The 21,584-nt window shown below is 38.4% G+C and overlaps 1 protein-coding gene across 1 annotated transcript in view; it reads left to right on the top strand.

Annotated features, from left to right (window-relative positions):
• Positions 1 to 21,584, top strand: part of LOC128698731 (replication factor C subunit 4-like) — a 74,634-nt gene that overhangs the window by 7,522 nt on the left and 45,528 nt on the right. Inside the window, exons 3-5 of the mRNA XM_070085043.1 lie at positions 1,442 to 1,520; positions 9,998 to 10,048; positions 20,389 to 20,480. Of these exons, the coding sequence (XP_069941144.1) occupies positions 1,442 to 1,520; positions 9,998 to 10,048; positions 20,389 to 20,480 (222 nt within the window). The remainder of the gene's footprint in view (positions 1 to 1,441; positions 1,521 to 9,997; positions 10,049 to 20,388; positions 20,481 to 21,584) is intronic.

Below are 21,584 nucleotides of genomic sequence, written 5' to 3'. Positions count from 1 at the left end.
CTACACTGTTTTATGCTGTATTAATGTAAGCCCTGCCCTTGTTGTCTTAATACTTTTTTTTCTTAGCTGTATTGGCCTCTGTCATTTTTAGCATGTCACTGTCTGCACTAGTCATTTCACAGACTATTTTCTTGTCATTCTTTCTTATTGTACAGATGGATTATTTCTTCAGATCCAAGGAGTGTGCTGTTTCAGTGACAGGTGAGCTGTCTGCAAGCATATCTTAATCCTCTATTTTCTTAGATACCATCAGAGATTCACATTTCATTCATCTTTTTGGGACCTTCAGCATTATTAGTATTCCTCTTGGATACCATTTTTGTTCTCCATTTGTTTGATCTATTTTTATCTGTTACATGATCCATTCTGTTTTAGCACTTTCTTGTGAATAATAAGAATCTTTTTATTCAATGGCATATTCAAGAATTTTTGCAACAACACTTACCTCTTATCTATTAACTTACCAGTGCTAAAGGCCTATAGTTTACATGGGCCTCCCAGTTACCTTTAACAAAATTTACTATTTGTCTACCAGTTTACCTTTACGTTCTCTTTAAACTTGTGTAATATCTCGGCTGCTCCTGAAACTTTGTTTTTATTAATATTCTCTTATTTCTTGACTTCTCATTTGGTTTTTACAGTGGACTTTATTTCAACAATTATTGATTAATGCCTTCATTAAAAAAATTTCCTTTGTAAATATGTAAAACATCTCATTAAATTTAGTGTAGATGCTAGTTGAGCTTTACAGCATCTCTGACCCCAGAATAACTTATTTTGAGTCACCATTATTGATTACGACAGTTTACACCTCGTCTCTCCTCCATGAAAAGGCACATAAAATTGCCATACAGTATTGTACAATGCTTATATTCTTAGTGTTTGGTTATCTTCCACATCAGTGGACCAAGTCCACTACTTCAGAAGACAGTTGGACAATCATGAAAAATTAATTTCATAATTTGGAAGTTTTGGACAGCTGGCAGTATTATACATGTATATCCCCTTTCCCTATTAGTTGATTAATAAGAGGGTTCACTGTACACTTTGGAACTCTTACTGTTTTATTCATTGTCACTGCTTCAGAAATTTATTGTCCTTAATCCTCTGTACTTTGTCGTTTACATGTAGTTTGCTTTATATAAATTTGTTTAACAACGGTGTGTTAGAGCAAGTGATAGGTGCCTGTTTGAGTGACAGGTACGGGTTACTTTAAGTGAAGCTTGTGCTACCTCTCTTTTTACCTGTGTCTTATTTATCTCCAAGTGGGCTCACTTTTCATTAATGGGTAAAGTGTGTTGGCAAACACTTGTAAACTGAAAATACCTCTTGAGCATGAAAAAATTATTTGTACTAATTTTTCAATATAATCTCATAACTGCTATTTGGTCAAGATAATAAAATACCATAGATATTATTTAAGAGAGATTTTTCTTTTCAGCCGGCCAAAAACAGTAGAAGATGTTGCTTACCAAGATGAAGTTGTGTCTGTACTCAAAAGTACACTGCAGGGTGCTGATGTGAGTGCTTTTATAATGTTCTGAATGAAAAGATTCACAGTATGTCAATTCAGAATATAAAGGTACAGCATGTACTCAGTGGGTGTTGCAAGATCAAACTTTAGTCACCAGTTTTTTATTTTGGCCATATTTGTATAGTTTTCATTATTTTTCTGATTTTTTGCATCTGCTTTGTATATGCAAAGTATAGTGGAACCTCTATTTGCGAGCGTGTCCACGTGTGAGTTTTTCCAAATACGAGCAGTCGATTTGTCGATTTTTTGCTTCCATACGCAAGCAAAATTTCCACAAGCGAGCAGACCTCAAGGCAGGTTCCTTGACACTGGTGAGGGGCTCTTGCTCTTGATCTCGGGAATTGTATCTCATTTGTTTGTTGGACTATCTTATTGAAACTTGGGCAAAGTATGATGGAAAGATGCTTCTTAATGTACACCAAAAATGAAAAATCTAACATAAATAATGGAGTTCACTTCCCAGCAATTAGCCACCCCTTAGTGGTAATTTTGAATGGTTTTTATGATTGTATTCTCGTTGTTTTTGGTCTCATTTGATAGAATGGAAGATATATTACAGAAATAGATATGATTTTGATTGCTTTCACAACGAAAAGTACCTTGAAATAGAGCTCAACCTCAGAGAAATGGTCCATTGCATGGCTGTTTCAGAGTAAACAAATGTCCATTCTATGCAGTCGTGAATGGGTTGACATTTATACAATTATTGCAATAAGGAATAACAGTAAATCTTATATTTATTGTGTGAATAAAAATTACAAATTATTTATATAATAATAATAATATGTAGTATAATAATACGTATAATAATAGTATAATAATATAATACAATAATAATAATAATAATAATATATGTATAATAATAATACATTTTTTTTATTATTATTATCACACTGGCCGATTCCCACCAAGGCAGGGTGGCCCGAAAAAGAAAAACTTTCACCATCATTCACTCCATCACTGTCTTGCCAGAAGGGTGCTTTACACTACAGTTTTTAAACTGCAACATTAACACCCCTCCTTCAGAGTGCAGGCACTGTACTTCCCATCTCCAGGACTCAAGTCCGGCCTGCTGGTTTCCCTGAACCCCTTCATAAATGTTACTTTGCTCACACTCCAACAGCACGTCAAGTATTAAAAACCATTTGTCTCCATTCACTCCTATCAAACACGCTCATGCATACCTGCTGGAAGTCCAAGCCCCTCGCACACAAAACCTCCTTTACCCCCTCTCTCCAACCTTTCCTAGGCCGACCCCTACCCCGCCTTCCTTCCACTACAGACTGATACACTCTTGAAGTCATTCTGTTTCGCTCCATTCTCTCTACATGTCCGAACCACCTCAACAACCCTTCCTCAGCCCTCTAGACAACAGTTTTGGTAATCCCGCACCTCCTCCTAACTTCCAAACTACGAATTCTCTGCATTATATTCACACCACACATTGCCCTCAGACATGACATCTCCACTGCCTCCAGCCTTCTCCTCGCTGCAACATTCATCACCCATGCTTCACACCCATATAAGAGCGTTGGTAAAACTATACTCTCATACATTCCCCTCTTTGCCTCCAAGGACAAAGTTCTTTGTCTCCACAGACTCCTAAGTGCACCACTCACTCATTTTCCCTCATCAATTCTATGATTCACCTCATCTTTCATAGACCCATCCGTTGACACGTCCACTCCCAAATATCTGAATACATTCACCTCCTCCATACTCTCTCCCTCCAATCTGATATTCAATCTTTCATCACCTAATCTTTTTGTTATCCTCATAACCTTACTCTTTCCTGTATTCACCTTTAATTTTCTTCTTTTGCACACCCTACCAAATTCATCCACCAATCTCTGCAACTTCTCTTCAGAATCTCCCAAGAGCACAGTGTCATCAGCAAAGAGCAGCTGTGACAACTCTCACTTTGTGTGTGATTCTTTATCTTTTAACTCCACGCCTCTTGTCAAGACCCTCGCATTTACTTCTCTTACAACCCCATCTATAAATATATTAAACAACCACGGTGACATCACACATCCTTGTCTAAGGCCTACTTTTACTGGGAAATAATTTCCCTCTTTCCTACATACTCTAACTTGAGCCTCACTATCCTCGTAAAAACTCTTCACTGCTTTCAGTAACCTACCTCCTACACCATACACTTGCAACATCTGCCACATTGCCCCCCTATCCACCCTGTCATACGCCTTTTCCAAATCCATAAATGCCACAAAGACCTCTTTAGCCTTATCTAAATACTGTTCACTTATATGTTTCACTGTAAACACCTGGTCCACACACCCCCTACCTTTCCTAAAGCCTCCTTGTTCATCTGCTATCCTATTCTCCGTCTTACTCTTAATTCTTTCAATAATAACTCTACCATACACTTTACCAGGTATACTCAACAGACTTATCCCCCTATAATTTTTGCACTCTCTTTTATCCCCTTTGCCTTTATACAAAGGAACTATGCATGCTCTCTGCCAATCCCTAGGTACCTTACCCTCTTCCATACATTTATTACATAATTGCACCAACCACTCCAAAACTATATCCCCACCTGCTTTTAACATTTCTGTCTTTATCCCATCAATCCCGGCTGCCTTACCCCCTTTCATTTTACCTACTGCCTCACGAACTTCCCCCACACTCACAACTGGCTCTTCCTCACTCCTACAAGATGTTATTCCTCCTTGCCCTATACACGAAATCACAGCTTCCCTATCTTCATCAACATTTAACAATTCCTCAAAATATTCCCTCCATCTTCCCAATGCCTCTAACTCTCCATTTAATAACTCTCCTCTCCTATTTTTAACTGACAAATCCATTTGTTCTCTAGGCTTTCTTAACTTGTTAATCTCACTCCAAAACTTTTTCTTATTTTCAACAAAATTTGTTGATAACATCTCACCCACTCTCTCATTTGCTCTCTTTTTACATTGCTTCACCACTCTCTTAACCTCTCTCTTTTTCTCCATATACTCTTCCCTCCTTGCATCACTTCTACTTTGTAAAAACTTCTCATATGCTAACTTTTTCTCCCTTACTACTCTCTTTACATCATCATTCCACCAATCGCTCCTCTTCCCTCCCGCACCCACTTTCCTGTAACCACAAACTTCTGCTGAACACTCTAACACTACATTTTTAAACCTACCCCATACCTCTTCGACCCCATTGCCTATGCTCTCATTAGCCCATCTATCCTCCAATAGCTGTTTATATCTTACCCTAACTGCCTCCTCTTTTAGTTTATAAACCTTCACCTCTCTCTTCCCTGATGCTTCTATTCTCCTTGTATCCCATCTACCTTTTACTCTCAGTGTAGCTACAACTAGAAAGTGATCTGATATATCTGTGGCCCCTCTATAAACATGTACATCCTGAAGTCTACTCAACAGTCTTTTATCTACCAATACATAATCCAACAAACTACTGTCATTTTGCCCTACATCATATCTTGTATACTTATTTATCCTCTTTTTCTTAAAATATGTATTACCTATAACTAAACCCCTTTCTATACAAAGTTCAATCAAAGGGCTCCCATTATCATTTACACCTGGCATCCCAAACTTACCTACCACACCCTCTCTGAAAGTTTCTCCTACTTTAGCATTCAGGTCCCCTACCACAATTACTCTCTCACTTGGTTCAAAGGCTCCTATACATTCACTTAACATCTCCCAAAATCTCTCTCTCCTCTGCATTCCTCTCTTCTCCAGGTGCATACACGCTTATTATGACCCACTTCTCGCATCCAACCTTTACTTTAATCCACATAATTCTTGAATTTACACATTTATATTCTCTTTTCTCCTTCCATAACTGATCATTTAACATTACTGCTACCCCTTCTTTTGCTCTAACTCTCTCAGATACTCCAGATTTAATCCCATTTATTTCCCCCCACTGAAACTCTCCTACCCCCTTCAGCTTTGTTTCGCTTAGGGCCAGGACATCCAACTTCTTTTCATTCATAACATCAGCAATCATCTGTTTCTTGTCATCCGCACTACATCCACGCACATTTAAGCATCCCAGTTTTATAAAGTTTTTCTTCTTCTCTTTTTTAGTAAGTGTCTACAGGAGAAGGGGTTACTAGCCCATTGCTCCCGGCATTTTAGTCGCCTCATACGACACGCATGGCTTACGGAGGAAAGATTCTTTTCCACTTCCCCATGGACAATAGAAGAAATAAAGAAGAACAAGAACTATTTAGAAAAAGGAGAAAAACCTAGATGTATGTATATATATATGCATGTGCGTGTCTGTGAAGTGTGACCAAAGTGTTAGTAGGAGTAGCAAGATATCCCTGTTATCTAGCGTGTTTATGAGACAGAAAAAGAAACCAGCAATCCTACCATCATGCAAAACAGTTATAGGTTTCTGTTTCACAGTCATCTGGCAGGACGGTAGTACTTCCCTGGGTGGTTGCTGTCTACCAACCTAGTACATATATAATAATAATGTACTACATATAATAATTTATTTATATTGTTTATTATGTCATATTAGATGAAGTGAGATAGAAAAATAAGCCCTAGAGTTGATAGTGAAATTATTGAAGTACAGAATTCCACTGGAAAGGATTAATTGCATTTCAATTAATTTAAATGAAGAAAATTGACTGCAAACAAGCAAATCCAGTTTCGAGCAAGGTTATGGAATGGATTAAACTCGCAAGTAGAGGTTCCACTGTATATGCATTTTTAGCCACTTCTAATTCCTGCATCTGCTTTTCTATAACTGCTTATTCTTACCTATTATTTGACCAATCATCTAACCACTTTATCTGTCAATCAAATTATATTTTTAAGAATTGCTGGAAAGTCACTCATTATGAGAAGCACTTCAGGCACTGTAAAACTAGTATTCATTATCTACTTATACTAATGCAGGTACAGTAAAGCCTTGATTTAATGGAATCAGATATAACAGATTTTGGATTTAACAAGCAAAATCTGTGGCCAGACAACATTCAGAAATGGACAAAATCCTGTTAAATCCAGAATTACCCGTTTTTCTTAGGGTCCACTGGGTAAATTAATTTCAAATTTGACAGACTGTCCATTAAATGAGAATTGTTTTTTACAGACAATTCATGATTTAATGGACAAAGTTCAGGCCAGAACTGTGTTGTTACTGCAGTCTGCTGAGTATAGAGTATTTATTTTCTGATTTAACAGACTTAGTCTGTTAGTCTGATTTAATAGACTAATTGTCTGTAATATGCATGTTTAAAAGAAATAATTATTTATCATTATTAATCATAGTAGTATTTATCATTATTATTCTTTCTTTTAACAAACCGGCCGTATCCCAGAGAGGCAGGGTGGCCTAAAAAGGAAAACGAAAAGTTTCTCTTTTTAAATTTAGTAATTTAAACAGGAGAAAGGGTTACTAGCCCCTTGCCCCCGGCATTTTAGTCGCCTCTTACAACACGCATGGCTTATGGAGGGAGAATTCTGTTCCACTTCCCCATGGAGATAAGAGGAAATAAACAAGGACAAGAACTAGTAAGAAAATAGAAGAAAACCCAGAGGGGTGTGTATATATATGCTTGTACATGTATGTAGAGGAGGCAGTTGGAGGCAGTGGAGATGTCCTGTCTAAGGGCAATGTGTGGTGTAAATATTATGCAAAAAATTCGGAGTGTGGAAATTAGGAGAAGGTGTGGAGTTAATAAAAGTATTAGTCAGAGGGCTGAAGAGGGGGTGTTGAGATGGTTTTGTCATTTAGAGAGAATAGATCAAAGTAGAATGACATGGAGAGCGTATAAATCTGTAGGGAAAGGAAGGCGGGGCAGGGGTCGTCCTCGAAAAAGTTGGAGAGAGTGGGTAAAGGAGGTTTTGTGGGCGAGGGGCTTGGACTTCCAGCAAGCATGCATGAGCGTGTTTAGATAGGAGTGAATGGAGACGAATGGTATTTGGGATCTGACGAGCTGTTGGAGTGTGAGCAGGGTAATACTTAGTGAAGGGATTCAGGGAAACCTGTTATTTTTATATAGCTGGACTTGAGTCCTGGAAATGGGAAGTACAGTGCCTGCACTTTAAAGGAGGGGTTTGGGATACTGGCAGTTTGGAGGGATATGTTGTGTATCTTTATACGTATATGCTTCTAAACTGTTGTATTCCGAGCACCTCCGCCAAAACAGTGATTATGTGTGGGTGAGGTGAAAGTGTTGATTGATGAAAGTATTTTCGTTTTGGGGATTTTCTTTCTTTTTGGGTCACCCTGCCTCGGTGCGAGACGGCCGACTTGGTAAAAAAAAAAAAATGTATGTGTAGTGTGACCTAAGTGCAAGTAGAAGTAGCAAGATGTACCCGAAATCTTGCATGTTTCTGAAACGGAAAAGGCACCAGCAATCCTACCATCATGTAAGACAAGTACAGTACAGGCTTACGTTTTACACTCACTTGGCAGGACGGTAGTACCTCCCTGGGCAGTTGCTGTCTACCAACCTACTACCTAGGATTTATTATTCTTATTAGTATTTATTATTATAATACAACTCACTGATGTATAATAAATGTTATAAATTTTCTTGTTTTGGTACACTTTAAAGCTGGTAATTACTCATTGCTGTGACTTTAAAATGATAGCAAGAGATATTGTAATATATTCAGTGAATGGAGTTTATCACAAGCATCACATGGGAGTTTGTTCCACTCATCCACAACTCTATTACCAAACCAGTGCTTTCCTATGTCCTTCCTGAATCTGAACTTTTCCAACTTGAAACTATTGATGTGAGTCCTGTCTTGGCTGGATATTTTCAGCACGCTATTTACATTCCCTTTATTTATTCCTAATTCCCATTTATACACCTCAATCATATCACCCATAATTCTACGCCTTTTTAGAGAGTGTAGATTCAGGGCCCTCAGTCTATCCTCATAGGAAAGATTTCTGATACATGGGATCATCTTTGTCATCCTCCTCTGTAAGTTTTCCTGTGCATTTATATCCATTCTGTAATACGGTGACCAGAACTGTGCAGCATAATCTAAATGAGGTCTAACCAAGGATATATAGAGTTGAAGATCAACCTGAAGACTTCTATTATTTATACTTCTTGATATGAAGCCAAGGATTCCGTTAGCTTTATTGCGAACACTTATGCACTGCTGTCTTGGTTTCAGATTGCTGCTAACCAGAACTCCTAAATTCTTTTCGCAATCAGTAGTATTAAGATTTAGATCTACACTATTCAGTTTATAAGTGGCATGGTTATTCTCCTGTCCAACATTAAGAACTTTGCATTTTTCTATATTAAACTGCATCTGCCACTTCTCCGACCACTGCATCAGTCTATTCAAATCATCCTGGACTGCACTAATGTCCTCATTAGAATGAATTGGACGGCTTATTTTGGCGTCATCAGTAGATTTGCTTATGTAGCTGTTTATTCCCTCATCCATGTCGTTTATGTAAAGTGTGTACAACAACGGGCCCAACACTGACCCCTGAGCAACACCGCTTGTGACGTGCCCCCATTCTGATTTCTCCCCATTTATGCAAACTCTCTGCTGCCTATTTGTCAGCCATGCCTCTACCCAGGAAAAATTTTCTCCTTCTATTCCGTGTGCCTTAAGTTTCCTCAATAGCCTCTGATGTGGAACTGTATCGAAAGCCTTACTGAAGTCCATATACACAATATCATATTCATTACCATAATCTACTTCCTCAAACACCTTAGTGAAATAAGTTAGTATATTAGTAAGACAGGAACGCCCCTTTCTAAAACCGTGTTCAGATTCATTTATCAATTAATGCCTTTCAAGATGGCTAAGAATTGTTTCGGCAGTTATTGATTCCATAAATTTTCCCACTATTGAGGTAAGGCTTATTGGTCTATAGTTCGAAGCCAAGGACCTGTCACCTGCCTTGCTAATAGATATTACATTTACCCTTTTCCACTTATCAGGCACTCTGCCAGTTTGTAGTGATATGTTGAAAAGATTAGCCAAAGGTTTGCTAAGTTCCTCTTTACATTCCTTCAAAACCCTTGAAAACAACTCGTCAGGACCTGGGGATTTGTTAGGTTTTAATTTCTCTATTTGTCTGAGGACCATGTAACTAGTTACCCCAATCGTGCATAGTTTATCGTCCTGTTCTACATAATTTATTATTTCGGGAATTTCGCTAGTATCTTCCTGGGTAAAAACTGAAAGGAAATAGACATTGAAAATTTCACACATATCCTTATCACTTTCAGTGATATGACCTGAGTTACTCTTAAGTGGGCCAATCTTGTCCCTAATCTTACTTTTGTAAATCTGAAAGAACCAAATAAATAATGTCATTGACATTTCATTGCCTGTATTAATAAAATGTTTTCCTAAAAAGGAAAGAAGCCTGATAGAGCATCCACAGCCTGTAGAGTGCATATTGTAATATCATGAATCACTGTCAACACTTTAATAAGGTTTTAGTATATCATTAATGTGTTTACAGGATGCTTGTAGCATTGACTTAAGGAAGCTGTGGGAGTCATTGCTTTTGCTTGTTAGTCCAACTCTACTTGATTTACATCAAGAACTCTAGTGTGGGATCATATCCTTTTAGTTAAGTGCGAGGAAGGTGCAGGAGCACCAGCACATTAGATAGCCAAGGGGGGTTTGGAGAGACAGGTCAGAGGTCTGTCCAGACTCGAGTAAATACACAGTGCAGAGAGCAACCCAGCCACACAAAGGTGGACAAATATATAAGATTGAATAGTAAGTCCTTTAGTTTACCTTTTTTGGTATAGTTTCTTCTCAACTTTATTATGTAATAACATATAGACTTAAAAGACAGGGTAAATTAGAGGAGCCCATTGTACCTGTGTACAGTATTATACAGTGGACCCCCGCTTAACGATCACCTCCCAATGCGACCAATTATGTAAGTGTATTAATGTAAGTGCGTTTGTACGTGTATGTTTGGGGGTCTGAAATGGACTAATCTACTTCACAATATTCCTTATGGGAACAAATTCGGTCAGTACTGGCACCTGAACATACTTCTGGAATGAAAAAATATCGTTAACCGGGGGTCCACTGTATGTAGTAAATGTTAATTCTATTTTTGTAATTCTCCTTATAATTGAGGTATTTTGATTAAATGTATAAATAAACTGTAATATGTGAGAGGGGTTAAGCAAAGTGCTTAGTGTTGAAATTTAACAAGTGATTACTCCATCAGTTCAGGGGTAGATTTTTATTCTAGTACGTATTGGCTTTTAAATAAATTTGAAGTCGATAAGTAATTTTGGGGAAAGGCCAGGTATTGGTCTGACGACAACAGGTTCAACACTAGGTCAAAGGTCCACTACTTTAGATTTAAGTTCCTGATTGTGAATTTAACTCTTGGTTAAAAATGTAAAATTAAAGCATGAAAGCTGTTTTTTATTATAAGATACAGACTTAAATAGAAAACACTTACTTGTTGTGTGTTCAGAATTACGTGCTCTATTGAAACTCGTGTAGATCTACATGATTGGTGCCTGTGTCGCTTACACAGATCGTTTGACCTTTTCAGTGTCAGGACCACAGAAATTAACCCTTTCACTGTCTCTTACGTAGAGCTACGTTATGGATGCCACTATTGCTCTCACAGATCTGTGTTTTAGCTCATCTCCCTCACATAAGCTGTGAGTGGTAAATTTTGGCCTAGATATGAGAGAATGGGGGTGTGCAATGAGTGTGCATAGTACAGTATAAGAAAAAATTTTGCCACACCTGGTACATGATGGGAAAAGCAGACCTCTGACCTTGTGTTTGGTTTAAAATACAGTGGACCCCCAGATTTCGTCCAGTGCGGAAATTGTACAATCCAGATTTTGACCACTTTTTTCAGCGAAATTTTACCCCAGGTTTTACACATCCGCTCAGAAATCGTCCGTACCGGACACGTCCGCCTGGGCCGCTCATATGTTTATGACTCACTCTTGGGCACATTAAATGTCTTATTTTACGTTAAAATAGACATTTTCATTAATCCATCTATGATATTTTCTTCAAAATTATATAAGAAACAAGATACATAGCATATAAACATGCAATGTTTATATACTATGGAAGGGTGGTAGTCATTGGAGGGTAAACATAGTTTTCTCTGGTCCAACATTAGAGAAAACGTGTATGAATCTGCATTGGCCCAGCCACCGCCCTTAATACATAACGCTTTTGTTTACAGTTCGCAGCATAAATTATTCATTACTTCTCCCTTTGTTTATGATGGCATCTAAAGGTAGTTGTCAGAAACGATTAAACTCAGTGAAAGTGGTATGTTGATGGTAATAATATGGCTCTGGGCTGCAGTGTAAGTAGCCGGTAGGTGTAACCCAGGCTACCTACCGGCTACCTACACCTACCGGCTCCCTACACTGACTTCCTACAAATACAGGTCTCCCTCAACATTCGCGAGGGTTAGGGGATCAAGAGCCTCGCGAATGTTGAAAAACCGTGAATGTTTGGTGCCCCAATATATATATATTTTTTTTTTTTCCAACAAGTTGGCCGTCTCCCACCGAGGGAGGGTGACCCAAAAAAGAAAGAAAATCCCCAAAAAGAAAATGCTTTCATCATCATTCAACACTTTCACCACACTCACACATAATCACTGTTTTTGCAGAGGTGCTCAGAATACAACAGTTTAGAAGCATATACGTATAAAGATACACAACATATCCCTCCAAACTGCCAATATCCCAAACCCCTCCTTTAAAGTGCAGGCATTGTACTTCCCATTTCCAGGACTCAAGTCCGACTATATGAAAATAACCGGTTTCCCTAAATCCCTTCACTAAATATTACCCTGCTCACACTCCAACAGATCGTCAGGTCCCAAGTACCATTCGTCTCCATTCACTCCTATCTAACACGCTCACGCACGCTTGCTGGAAGTCCAAGCCCCTTGCCCACAAAACCTCCTTTACCCCCTCTCTCCAACCCTTTTGAGGACGACCCCTACCTCGCCTTCCTTCCCCTATAGATTTATATGCTTTCCATGTCATTCTACTTTGATCCATTCTCTCTAAATGACCAAACCACCTCAACAACCCCTCTTCTGCCCTCTGACTAATGCTTTTATTACTCCACACCTTCTCCTAATTTCCATACTCCGAATTTTCTGCATAATATTTACACCACACATTGCCCTTAGACAGGACATCTCCACTGCCTCCAACCGTCTCCTCGCTGCTGCATTTACCACTCAAGCTTCACACCCATATAAGAGTGTTGGTACTGCTATACTTTCATACATTCCCTTCTTTGCCTCCATAGATAACGTTTTTTGACTCCACATATACCTCAATGCACCACTCACCTTTTTTCCCTCATCAATTCTATGATTAACCTCATCCTTCATAAATCCATCCGCCGACACGTCAACTCCCAAGTATCTGAAAACATTTACTTCTTCCATACTCCTCCTCCCCAATTTGATATCCAATTTTTCTTTATCTAAATCATTTGATACCCTCATCACCTTACTCTTTTCTATGTTCACTTTCAACTTTCTACCTTTACACACATTCCCAAACTCATCCACTAACCTTTGCAATTTTTCTTTAGAATCTCCCATAAGCACAGTATCATCAGCAAAAAGTAACTGTGTTAATTCCCATTTTGAATTTGATTCCCCATAATTTAATCCCACCCCTCTCCCGAACACCCTAGCATTTACTTCTTTTACAACCCCATCTATAAATATATTAAACAACCATGGTGACATTACACATCCCTGTCTCAGACCTACTTTTACCAGGAAGTAGTCTCCCTCTCTTCAACACATCCTAACCTGAGCCTCACTATCCTCATAAAAACTCTTTACAGCATTTAGTAACTTACCACCTATTCCATATACTTGCAACATCTGCCACATTGCTCCCCTATCCATTCTATCATATGCCTTTTCTAAATCCATAAATGCAATAAAAACTTCCCTACCTTTAAATACTGTTCACATATATGCTTCAATGTAAACACTTGATCTACACATCCCCTACCCACTCTGAAACCTCCTTGCTCATCCACAATCCTACATTCTGTCTTACCTCTAATTCTTTCAATTATAACCCTACCATACACTTTTCCTGGTATACTCAATAAACTTATTCCTCTATAATTTTTACAATCTCTTTTGTCCCCTTTCCCTTTATATAAAGGGACTATACATGCTCTCCGCCAATCCCTAGGTACCTTCCCCTCTTTCATACATTTATTAAACAAAAGTACCAACCACTCCAACACTATATCCCCCCCTTGCTTTTAACATTTCTGTCATGATCCCATCAGTTCCAGCTGCTTTACCCCCTTTCATTCTACGTAATGCCTCACGTACCTCCCCCACACTTACATTCTGCTCTTCTTCACTCCTAAAAGATGGTATACCTCCCTGACCAGTGCATGAAATTACCACCTCCCTTTCTTCCTCAACATTTAAAAGTTCCTCAAAATATTCTCGCCATCTACCTAATACCTCCCTCTTCCCATCTACTAACTCCCCTACTCTGTTTTTAACTGACAAATCCATACTTTCCCTAGGCTTTCTTAACTTGTTTAACTCACTCCAAAATTTTTTCTTATTTTCATTAAAATTTCTTGACAGTGCCTCTCCCACTCTATCATCTGCTCTCCTTTTGCACTCTCTCACCACTCTCTTCACCTTTCTTTTACTGTCCATATATTCTGCTTTTCTTATAACACTTCTGCTTTGTAAAAACCTCTCATAAGCTAACTTTTTCTCTTTTATCACACCCTTTACTTCATCATTCCACCAATCACTCCTCTTTCCACCTGCCCCCACCCTCCTATAACCACAAACTTCTGCCCCACATTCTAATACTGCATTTTTAAAACTATTCCAACCCTCTTCAACCCCCCCACTACTCATCTTTGCACTAGCCCACCTTTCTGCCAACAGTCGCTTATATCTCCCCCGAACTTCCTCCTCCCTTAGTTTATACACTTTCACCTCCCTCTTACTTGTTGTTGCCACCTTCCTCTTTTCCCATCTACCTCTTACTCTAACTGTAGCTACAACTAAATAATGATCCGATATATCAGTTGCCCCTCCATAAACATGTACATCCTGGAGCCTACCCATCAACCTTTTATCCACCAGTACATAATCTAACAAACTACTTTCATTACGTGCTACATCATACCTTGTATATTTATTTATCCTCTTTTTCATTAAATATGTATTAGTGTAGGGAAATATACAGTGGACCCTCGACTAACGCTATTAACCCTTTCAGGGTCCGTCCCGTAGATCTACGGCTTTACGTTCAGGGTCCAAACCGTAGATCTACGCCATGAGCTCAGCTCACTCTGATAAACTGTGAGTGGTACATTTGGGCCTAGATATGAGAGAATACATCTATGTGGTATGTGTGCACCACATAAAACAGATCCTGCAGCACACTGTGTATAATGAGAGAAAAAAACTGAAATCATGATTTTTCGATTAAAACAGCAACTTTGCAGTGTTTTTTCGTATGTTTTTTATAGTTGTATTTGCGATTTCTTGGTCTCATTTGATAGAATGGAAGACATATTACAGAAATAGAGATGATTTTGATTGGTTTTAGCACTGGAAATGGCTTGAAACTGAGCTCAAAGTAGCGGAAATGTTAAATTTTTGCCGATATTCAAGAGTAAACAAACGACCTCCCACATCTAATACACATCAGCTGGTGGGTCTAATATACATTCACAAATATGGTGATGATATTTATACAATTATTACAGTATTGCATAACACTAAATCTTCTATTTTTTGGTGTGAATAAAAATTAATTATGTGAATAAAAAATCAAAATGGAATTCATTTGTAAAGCCTCAAAACATAACTAATGAACAGAGGAAATGTTAGTTTAGTGCCAGGAATGCCTACATTGTTTATTCTGGACCCTATTTTGAAATTGGAATATTTTGAACTTTGTGTTAAATTGGCCAAATTAACAATTTCCGATCACTTTATTTTGTAGTTGAAACAGTTGACTTGGCGATTTCTTGTGCTCAATCGATAGAATAGAAGTAATACTAGTGAAATAGCTAAGAATTTGGTTGATTGGAATAATGTAATTGGCCTAAAATGGGAGTCAAAGTCGGCAAAATCGCCGATTCGTAAATATCGCTGACACATCAAAATTCGCGAGAGCATAATTTCGTCAATTTTCCACCAAATTTCGTACTTTTTGTTTTATTACCTTCACAAAAAGATTCTCTACGATTTCATAAGAAAAAATAAAATTTTTTTTTTTTTAAAATTCTTGGACACTGGTGCGTGACTCCAGATTTGGGCCTTGGACCCTGAAAGGGTTAATGCTTCCTTGATTGCCGTTTTCTTGGCCACAATAGTAGCGATGGTTGATTGGGGTTTTGTGTACAGCCTGGCCAGCTCGGAGACATGCACTCCACTTTCATACTTAGCAATGATCTCTTTCTTCATATCCATAGTAATTCTCACCCTTTTTGCTGTAGGGTTGGCACTAGAAGCTTTCTTGGGGCCCGTGGTGACATATTTTGCAGGTGCAATCACTAAAAAGGCTGTGATAATATGAAATGTTCCGATTGTATGCTTGGAAGCAACCGCGGTGGCTGGCTGGCTTGTAAACACTGGCCAGAAGTGGACGCGTCTCAGACGGAAGGAATAGTGTTGGTCGAGTTTTTTAGCGCTAATTGAGGCAAAATTTTTGCGATAAAATGTATCGCTAGTCAGATTTATCGTTAATCGATGCCATCGCTGGTTGAGGGTCCACTGTGTTACAATACTGCTTCCTTAACTTGTTGAACCATGAATAATCATAAAATACATGAAAACGTCGTAAATTGTACTAAATATATACATGTTATGCTTTAATAACGTATGTTATTTAATAACATGTATGTTAATAACATGTATGTTATTAAATACCACTGCCTCCACCACTGCGAGTCCCTACTACCCTCCCTCCGACCCCCGCAACTGGCAGCCAGCCCTCCCACCACTCAGTGTGGTGAGTGTTTTGTTTGTTCATTATTTGCTATTAAACTACAGAATAAATAATGTAAACCCATTCATGACCGCATATTGGAATGGCTATTAGGAAAGGTATTAGATGGTGACATCATGTGTTTACTCTTGAACACAGCAAAGAATCAAACATTTCTGCTATTGCTAATAATAACAATAATAATAATAATAATAATAAATACGATATAATTGAAGAAGGAAATTGTACAAAAATATGAGGGAGTGGTTGACACATCGTCAGTGTGACTTTGTTTATGCTGGAGTGAACATTAGTCTCCCTGCTCTTCCAAACATTTCACAATAATTCAACGGTTGAGGCAGTGGTATTTAATAACATATATGTTATAAATAATAATATTACATGTTATTATTAATAATATGTATTATTATTAACATGTATTTAATAACATATATGTTATAAATAATAATAGTACATATTATTAATAACATGTATTATTATTAACATGTATGTTATTAAATACCATTGCCTCAATCACTGCCTCTACCACTCCAGTCACACTCAATCTACAAGCGCCAAACACAATGAATTATTGTGAAATGTTTGGAAGAGCAGGGAGACTAATGTTCACTCCAGCATAAACAAAGTCACACTGACGATGTGTCAACCGCTCCCTCGTATTTTTGTACAATTTCCTTCTTCAATTATATCATATTTATTATTATTATTATTATTATTATTATTATTATTGTTATTATTATTACTATTGTTATGATTAGCTGTAGCAGAAATGTTTAATTCTTTTCAGTGTTCAAGAGTAAACACATGATGCCACTGTCTAATACCTTTCCTAATAGCCATTCCAATATACAGTGGACCCCCGGTTAACGATATTTTTTCACTCCAGAAGTATGTTCAGGTGCCAGTACTGACCGAATTTGTTCCCATAAGAAATATTGTGAAGTAGATTAGTCCATTTCAGACCCCCAAACATACACGTACAAACGCACTTACATAAATACACTTACATAATTGGTCACATTCGGAGGTAATCGTTATCCGGGGGTCCACTGTACAGTCATGAATGGGTTTACATTATTTATACTGTAGTTTAATAGCAAATAATGAACAAACAAAACACTCGCCACACTGAGTGGTGGGAGGGCTGGCTGCCAGTTGCGGGGGTCGGAGGGAGGGTAGTAGGGACTTGCAGGTGGCGGGAAACTTAAATATGATTTGGCGGCTGGGAATTTGGTGGCTGGGAATTTGGCGGTTGGGAATTCGCAAATGTGTGAAGCCTGTGAAAGTTGAAAACGTGAATGTTGAGGGAGACCTGTAAATACAGTGGACCCCCGCATAGCGACTTTAATCCGTGCAAGAGGGCTGATTGTTATGCGAAATGATCGGTATGCGAATGAATTTTCCCCATAAGAAATAATGGAAATCAAATTAATCCGTGCAAGACACCCAAAAGTATGAAAAAAAATTTTTTACCACATGAAATATACATTTTCCTACACAAAGAGAAGGATACATGCACAATAGTAGAGTAGTACATGCACAATATATATTGTGCATGTACTACTCTACTAAATGAAGAATAAATGACACTTACCTTAATTGAAGATGCAGCAATGACTGATGAGACACTGTGTCCTGGGAGTGCCTTTTCCTCCTGAGTACTGTAGGTCCTGTTTGGCATTTTCTTCCAGAACAGGCCTTATCACACTGTGTATGCCACTACGATTCTTAACCCTTTCAGGGTTAAGAATCGTAGTGGCATAGATCTACGGCTTTACGGTGAGTGTCCAAACCGTAGATCTACGCCATGAGCTCAGCTCACTCTGATAAACTGTGAGTGGTACATTTGGGCCTAGATATGAGAGAATACATCTATGTGGTATGTGTGCACCACATAAAACAGATCCTGCAGCACACTGTGTATAATGAGAGAAAAAAACTGAAATCATGATTTTTCGATTAAAACAGCGACTTTGCAGTGTTTTTCGTATGTTTTTTATAGTTGTATTTGCGATTTCTTGGTCTCATTTGATAGAATGGAAGACATATTACAGAAATAGAGATGATTTTGATTGGTTTTAGCACTGGAAATGGCTTGAAACTGAGCTCAAAGTAGCGGAAATGTTAAATTTTTGCCGATATTCAAGAGTAAACAAACGACCTCACACATCTAATACACGTCAGCTGGTGGGTCTAATATACATTCACAAATATGGTGATGATATTTATACAATTATTACAGTATTGCATAACAGTAAATCTTCTATTGTTTGGTGTGAATAAAAATTCATTATGTGAATAAAAAATCAAAATGGAATTTATTTGTAAAGCCTCAAAATGTAACTAATGAACAGAGGAAATGTTAGTTTAGTTCCAGGAATACCTACATTGTTTATTCTGGAGCCTATTTTGAAATTGGAATATTTTGAACTTTGTGTTAAATTGGCCAAATTAACAATTTCCGATCACTTTATTTTGTAGTTGAAACAGTTGACTTGGCGATTTCTTGTGCTCAATCGATAGAATAGAAGTAATACTAGTGAAATAGCTAAGAATTTGGTTGATTGGAATAATGTAATTGGCCTAAAATGGGAGTCAAAGTCGGCAAAATCGCCAATTCGTAAATATCGCTGACACATCAAAATTCGCTAGAGCATAATTTCGTCAATTTTCCACCAAATTTCGTACTTTTTGTTTTATTACCTTCACAAAAAGATTCTCTACGATTTCATAAGAAAAAATAAAAAAATTTTTTTTTTAAAATTCTTGGACACTGGTGCGTGACTTCAGATTTTGGCCTTGGACCCTGAAAGGGTTAAATCTCTCAAACCAACCTTTGCTGGCTTTAAATTCACCAATATGAGCACTAGTTCCAGGCATTTTTCCCTGTTCACCTGGGTGTTAGTCGACTGGTGTGGGTTGCATCCTGGGAGACAAGATTAAGGACCCCAATGGAAATAAGTTAGACAGTCTTCGATGACACTGACTTTTTTGGGTTATCCTGGGTGGCAAATCCTCTGGGGTTAATTGTTTCTTGGTATTCTCAATAAGCCACACCAACAACGGTGCTACAGCAGCAGCAGCAGCAGCTGACAGTGATACAGCAGCAGCAGACGATGCTACAGCAGCAGCAGACGGTACTACAGCAGCAGCAGACGGTACTACAGCAGCAGCAGCAGCAGCTGACGGTGGTACAACAGCAGCAGCAGCTGACAGTGCTACAGCAGCAGCAGACGATGCTACAGCAGCAGCAGACGATGCTACAGCAGCAGCAGACGGTACTACAGCAGCAGCAGCAGCAGCTGATGGTGGTACAACAGCAGCAGCAGCTGTACCACCAATAGTAGCGATGGTTTGATTGGGGTTTATTATACAACCTGGCCAGCTCGGAGACACGCACTCCACTTTCATACTTATCAATGATCTTTTTCTTCATCTCTATAGTAATTCTCACCCTTATTGCTGTAGGGTTGGTACTAGAAGCTTTCTTGGGGCCCATGGTCACTTATTTTCCAGAAAAAATCACCAAAAACACTGTAATAATACGAAATGTTCCGATTGTATGCTTGGATGTTACCGCGGAGGCTGGCTGGTAAACAATGCCACCGGCGGCACATGTGAGGCTGGCTAAGGGCGCACATTGGACGCGTCTCGGACGAAGAGCGGTGAGCGGGTTTTTGGGCGGTATGCGAGGCAAAATTTTTGCGATAAAAGCGAGCGGTATGCGGATTGAACGGTATGCGATGCGTACGGTATGCGGGGGTCCACTGTACTACTCACCTCTCGCCCTACATTAAGACTACAAATATTTTAAGGTAAGTAATCAGTGTACTGTGTATATATTTTACTTTTTATTTAGTGTAAACTTGACACCCCTATGCCTGTTGTGGAATCTGTTGTGGCTTTGGAGAAGTCCATGGGGTTGGATGTGAGTGGCCAGGATGCGGAAGAGTTGGTGGACAACCACAGGGAAGTTCTGACCACTGAAGAGCTGCAACACTATAGTTATTCTCTGTAAGATTTTTTTTTTTTTTTAATATTTTTGGGTGTCTGGCATGGATTAATTGAATTTACATTATTTCTTATGGGAAATATTACTTTGGTTTTTGTCCATTTCGGATTTTGACCGACCTTCTGGGACGGATTAAGGACAAAACCAGGGGTCCACTGTAGTGATTTTAAGGTGTTTCCTAGAATGATTGTTGTAGTTTTATTGGCTGCTTCTTGGTATCTTTTGATGGAAGGAAAAACATATTACTAAAATAGAGATGGTTTTGGTTGGTTTCAGGACCAAAAGTATCTTGAAATTGGGCTCAGGGTAGTGGAAGTATTCTATTTTTGATAATCTTCCTTAGGACAGATAAGACCCACCCTAACCCCCAGGTCTTTTGTATGGGTTTTTACAAGGTCTGCTTGAATGTTGGGATGACATATCATTTGTGGTTATATTTTATTATTCAAGAAATAGGGTAAAACTTGGATTTTTTGTCTGGTGAATTCAAAATGGAGGGAAAATATAATATAGGAGAGGCCTTAGGATATACTGGTTTAGTGGCTGGAATCTCTAGAGGATTTATTTTGGACTGTTTTTAAATTGGAATATTTTTAATTTTGTGTAAAACTGTCTAAATTACTAATGGTTTCTTGTGCTCAGTTGATATAATCAAAGGCCTGCTGCTGAAATAGTTAGGAATTTGGTTGAACTGAGCAATGGAATTGGCTTAAAATAAGACTCGGTGGGAGAAGTTGACAATGCTTAAATTGCGCCCAGACTGCTAACTTTGTGTCTGTGTAATTCCATTAGCAAGAGATCATATATGTTTTACACAGTGGATAGATTACAAACTTTTTCATGGAATATCGTCTCCATCAGGAAGTGGTTGCCCAGTTTGATTCATATTAGTGAAACCAAGGATATTGATGTCATCTGTTTGGTGGATTGTAGACTGAGTTGGTGTACCTACCCTGAAGTTTGCCTGGATATGCAGCATTTAACTTTAGGTCAAACTGTTGGGTGATTTATGTTAGAAAGTTGCCCTGCAGAGTCGAGTCAGC

Source organism: Cherax quadricarinatus, chromosome 14 (genome assembly GCF_038502225.1).
Source record: "Cherax quadricarinatus isolate ZL_2023a chromosome 14, ASM3850222v1, whole genome shotgun sequence".
Classification (NCBI taxonomy): domain Eukaryota; kingdom Metazoa; phylum Arthropoda; class Malacostraca; order Decapoda; family Parastacidae; genus Cherax; species Cherax quadricarinatus.
This window is presented reverse-complemented; position numbering and strand designations above follow the sequence as displayed.